We start from the raw sequence: 4005 nt of genomic DNA on the forward strand, positions 1-4005 counted from the left end.
TAGCTAAAGTAGCATATCTGCCATTATGAAGATCGAAAGTATCCCTTGGGGTCGTGTGGTTCGGGGCAGGACTAGTAGATTTTGTAGAGTCCAACGACCATATACCCACATACTTCATGGCAGCCGATGTCAGTAAAACTTTCTCAGCACCACTTACAAATAAGCACCAGCTGATGGTTTGATATCGTCCTATAATCTTGGCCATCTTCTGTAGGGAAAACATAAAAATTGTACTACTACTTGTAGAGTTGGCCATTTCATCATTTCTTTCCTCTATGTGGACTGCGGCTCTAATCGAAGGACGTCTGACTCTTACAAGTTCAGAAATGTAGCCATTTCACTTCAACATCCTCAATGCGTTGTTTTGAGTCATCAGGTAGCCTTCCTAGATAGTTGTATCGCTCTAGCGATGAGTTTCTAGCGCTGCACCGACCAGAGGAAGGTGCAGGACACAGGGCTGTGGTCGCTGCCGCGCAGTTCATCGTTCAACGCCCTGTAGTTGTCTCGCACGGCCTCGGAGCCAAAACTACTTCGGCCTCGACTCGAGTCCGGACACGCAGCTTGTTCTACCTTCAGACAAGTCTCCCACGGAGTCTCCGCTCGAGAGCAGTACAGGATGCGGTCACACCAGCCTGGAACACGCTTTCGGACTCTTCCTCCTTTGTAGAACGGCTCACGGTAGGTAGTCTGGTACACGTGCTGAGCCCATCGTGTATCTCTTCCCGTTCCGGTGGTAGAGCCACTCAACGGCAGTCGCGATCGACACACTACCTTCTTATACGTCGGGTAGAACGTAGGCCACTTGACTGGTTCACGGAACGATTGCAGTCCCTGTACGTGCTTCAAGTCTTCGGTCATACTGTCGTAATGGTCGTGTAGTTCTTGCAACCGACCAGCACTCAATAAACGAAGGACTTCGTCGCCATCGAGGATCTGAATCCGGTAGTTAAAGTCTCCCATCCAGATCACATGGTCGCTGCAATTAGCAAGCGTGGTATTGAAACCTAGAGACCGAGGGAGAGCACGCGCAAGTTTGTCCAGTTGTCGTCTTCTCCGCTCGATTTTATGCGCTTCTAGGTGACAATTGACAAACGTGAGGGTCTGAGCGTCACCAGCGATGCGAATTGTGACGGCAATGCCTCCTTTCGAGCCCGTAAACTTGTGTAAACCTGCTGCCACGACCTCAATTTGGTCCTGAAGATGACTAGCGTAGTACACGGATAGACCAGTAGATTTTCGACGGATAAACGCGTGGTCTCCACGGCCTCGGATCTCTTTCTCCCCCGTCTCTTTATTCCACCACGAACACCTTGGAGTGCAGTAAACAGTATCCGCAGATGACTTACGAGACGGCACGTCATCGCAACAAAAACTCGCATAGGGACTGTTGATACTGTACGCACTGTTGGCGTGCGGACTGCACATGTTACAAGGCAATTCACTGCCGCAGAAACTCGTCAAGCCTACCGAACTAACGTTACCAAAATCCGACGATTGATACGCTCTCCAGTGCTGACACTCGTCTTCACGACGTCTTCGTCTTCGACTATGCAGCCATCTCCGTTTTGCTGTCAATTCCAGACGTTGATACTTTCGGTCGGTGCTTGTATTCTCCATGCTAACTACGATCTGCTGGTTGAGTCGTGCAAGCACAGCCGCATGCAAATGTTTCGTGACTTTTTCCTGTGTCCCAATAGCGTAAATATCGTATCCCAAAGGCAAGAGCTCCTGCAAAGCTTCTGCTGCTAGATCATCGCCAATGTACTGACCCCGCCTACGATGTGCAAATGGGTCTTTTGCAGCCATGTTCCACGTTGCAACAAATATCCGCAACGGGATTTTTGGCGGCACTGGACGTGGAGATACTGGCGGACTTGGACACGTTTCTGGCGTCAAAGCAAAGACCTCGTCATCAAACTCGTCGTCCACGTCTTCGAGTTGATCCGACGTCACGTATTTGTCAGCAATGGCGTCCATTTCTAAATCCTCTGCGTTATTATCCGATTTTTCATCTTCGTCTGCTTCACTTTTCTCACTCGCGGAATCTACAGACGAATTCACGCGAACTGGCAAAGTCAGGAAACGGGAAGCAGGTGTTTCAACTTGATAACGAAATGAATCCGAGTCGAAACTTTGGCAAAACACTTCATGCGTGGATTTTTCAATCTCGTTCTCGATGGCTTCTTCGCTTGCTTCTTCGGTGTTTAAGCTGGCAACGCTCTCGTTGTCGAACTGGTTGCTCTCGATGCTGCGTTGACGTCGAATGTACTCTTCCCACTCGGCTTCTGCGTCGCTGTCATCGTACGGAACGTCGTTGCACCAGCCTATCGATGGCTTGGACGCCGTAGGGTCAAATCGACCGAGCCGCAAGCCCAACAGCGACGGCATCTCGCAGCTATCGTCGATTTGAAATGTGGTTATGAGAGCTGAGAGTGGGTGACATTCGTCAGCATCCCATGCATCGACTAGCCAAGTAGCCAACGGCTCGGTAGCATCCAGCTCGCTATTTCCAGTGTAAAAAAAAAAATCTAACTCGCCATCAGATATTGACCACTTAAATCATCATCCCAAGCCTGTCACGAGCTGTAAATACGCGTAAAATTCGGGATGGGATGAGGACTTGGTTGAAACTACCTCTGAATCTGTCACTAGGATTTACATTTTTCCCGATACGGAGGGTGAAGGTTGTGCTAACAATGCATTGGCTTGGGCCTCAGGCTCTGAGGTCGACAGCTTTAATGAACACGAGTTCAACGGCTTTACGCCGATCACCTTGGAACTGAAAATGCAGTAGTCTGGATTCTTTGCTTTCTCTTTACTTTAAGCATTGCTAGCAACAACCGTCGGGCTTATTGATAGCAAGAAGTACGTAATTAGGATCTCCGGTTTCATTATTTTCTCCTGACGTGTGGATCATTCGAGAATGCTCGTCACTTCACGCACGTTTAGGTACTGTGGCCTGCTCCGGAACCTGTACAAAGTCGTAGAATGTCGAATCATCCACGTTGTCTTAGTGAATGAAACTATGTTGTGACTTTTGCCAGATCTCATTACCGTAATTTACGGTCCGTAGACGTTCTCTACAAAGAATCGACGACATGGAGTGAAACTCGTGTAGACGAATGAAGCAACTCCATTCTTAAGTTACAACCAATGTGGAATGGTCTTACGCAAGCAGGAAGTATATCTATATCGTTAGTTCGCTAAATGACATCAATGTGCCGTACAGGAAAAGAAAGAAAAAGCAGGAAGTCTCTCAAGCTGATCCATTCCACCTATGTCGGCTCTACTATGACCTGGATGGCTTCGGAGACGCAAGCATAGCACCAAAGAATTCGTTTTCTTTACGATCGATCAAGGGACAGGTTGTTTGAAAAGGTGTATAACTATCCACACACGTTGCATTCCAGCGTGAGATCACTTGTACACCGATTTGACAATAACAGGAATTCCGAGCTTCCAAGAGAATTTAATAAGCGAGAGGCTTCGAACCCAGTTCCCTCGCACGAATGCACTAGACCGTCTGCCTCGCCTGCAGTAATCTCTTGTCACTTCAAGCTAACGTGATATTAACGTTAATTCCACTTACAGAGTTGTCAGTCTCTCGAGCTTTAAAATACGAAGTAACAACTACGCTGTACGACTGTCTAACTGGTCAACGTGCTGGTCCCCGGACAGCACCAAGAAACGTCACTTCAACGATGCTCTTTGGTAATATAAAGAGGTAAAGAAACCGATCTATCGACGTCGCCGCACAAGTCCACGACGCCAGCTCGTGACTTCCAAGGTATGTTCATGCGCCTTACAGTTGGGTTATCCAGATCGATGTGATGGCAACCCCGTTGCTTATCGTTTTCGCACAAGAGAAAAATATACGCAGTCACAGGGTGAGACAGATATATGTAGGGTGAATTCGCCTCCACCACGATGAACTGGTCTAAGTGCTCTTTGCTCATATTGTAGACACAACCTCTTTGCCGAACAAACACGTGACGGAGAAGACAT

General features: G+C 48.1%; 1 protein-coding gene across 1 annotated transcript; it reads right to left on the minus strand.

Moving 5' to 3' along the window:
- Nucleotides 1–417: 417 nt before the first annotated feature.
- On the minus strand, nt 418–2388 carry PPTG_04431 (hypothetical protein; the record flags this gene model as incomplete). The annotated part of the gene is made up of 1 exon (XM_008896674.1): nt 418–2388. One exon carries the CDS (start codon nt 2386–2388, stop codon nt 418–420), a length of 1971 nt encoding a protein of 656 aa, XP_008894922.1.
- Nucleotides 2389–4005: the final 1617 nt, after the last annotated feature.

This window comes from Phytophthora parasitica (genome assembly GCF_000247585.1).
Source record: "Phytophthora parasitica INRA-310 unplaced genomic scaffold supercont2.5, whole genome shotgun sequence".
In the NCBI taxonomy this organism is placed as follows: domain Eukaryota; phylum Oomycota; class Peronosporomycetes; order Peronosporales; family Peronosporaceae; genus Phytophthora; species Phytophthora nicotianae.